This window comes from Loa loa (genome assembly GCF_000183805.2).
Source record: "Loa loa unplaced genomic scaffold supercont3.2028, whole genome shotgun sequence".
NCBI classification, from domain to species: domain Eukaryota; kingdom Metazoa; phylum Nematoda; class Chromadorea; order Rhabditida; family Onchocercidae; genus Loa; species Loa loa.
Genome location: NW_018110207.1, coordinates 519 through 1,350, shown reverse-complemented (window position 1 = coordinate 1,350; position 832 = coordinate 519). Strand labels below are relative to the sequence as shown.

At 32.6% G+C, this 832-nt stretch overlaps 1 protein-coding gene across 1 annotated transcript; it reads left to right on the top strand.

The window, feature by feature from the left end:
- Positions 1-239: 239 nt before the first annotated feature.
- Positions 240-416, top strand: LOAG_15471 (hypothetical protein; the record flags this gene model as incomplete). Its single annotated transcript, XM_003150961.2, has 1 exon — positions 240-416. A coding segment is annotated over one exon (177 nt), but the record flags the coding sequence as incomplete, so codon positions are not given.
- Between the last annotated feature and the right edge of the window lie 416 nt (positions 417-832).

The following is an 832-nucleotide window of genomic DNA, read 5'->3' as shown; positions in this document are numbered from 1 at the left end:
GAAAACGGTATAAAAGAAAATGTGATGGGAAACACGGGCATAATGTAATGAAAAGCAGATTGCGTGGTAGTCTTGAGAAATTTTAATGGCAATAATAATAGAATTAAGCATAGTTGAGGGATAATGGCTAATTAATAGGGTAATCAATCTGATTTTATGAAGAACGACAACTGTAACCAAAAAGTAGGTGAAGTGACCAAATGCAGTAATGTATTTATTTATTTGTCAAACTTGCCATAATGAAGGAAGAGAATGGAAAAAATCAAACCGATACTCTAAATGAACACATAAAGGGAAGAGAATTTGAAGAGGAATTCCCTGTCGAAAAACAATGCGCAGATGACCTCGAAAACATGCCATATCAAATTACAAATGCGCAGTTGCTTCAGAAAGATTCCTGCTTATTTTCGATGATAGTTTATTTTTTCGACAACATTGACAAATTAGTTTATAGCACTGAAACAACTTTCATCGCATTGAAATTTGGATAATTCAGTTTAAAAGGAAGCTAACACATTTGGTTTCAAATTTGAATTGCAGAAATTCCATAAAAATTAAGCAAAAAGACAAAAAGTCGAAAGTCTACTCTTAGGTGCAGCGATATTGTCCTTCAGTTTGTGTTAAATGACTATCGCATGTGATATGATGGTACATTATTTTGATCAGTGATATGGACAGAATTAATTGCTATTTATTCGGATTTGCAGCTTGCTGATAACTAATTGTCAAAATATAATAACTGGATGGTTAGTTTCACCGTTACCCTATACATCACTTCTTTTCTACTTATTCACTTTAATCCATTCATTTGTCACTCTCAAAACAAATATGG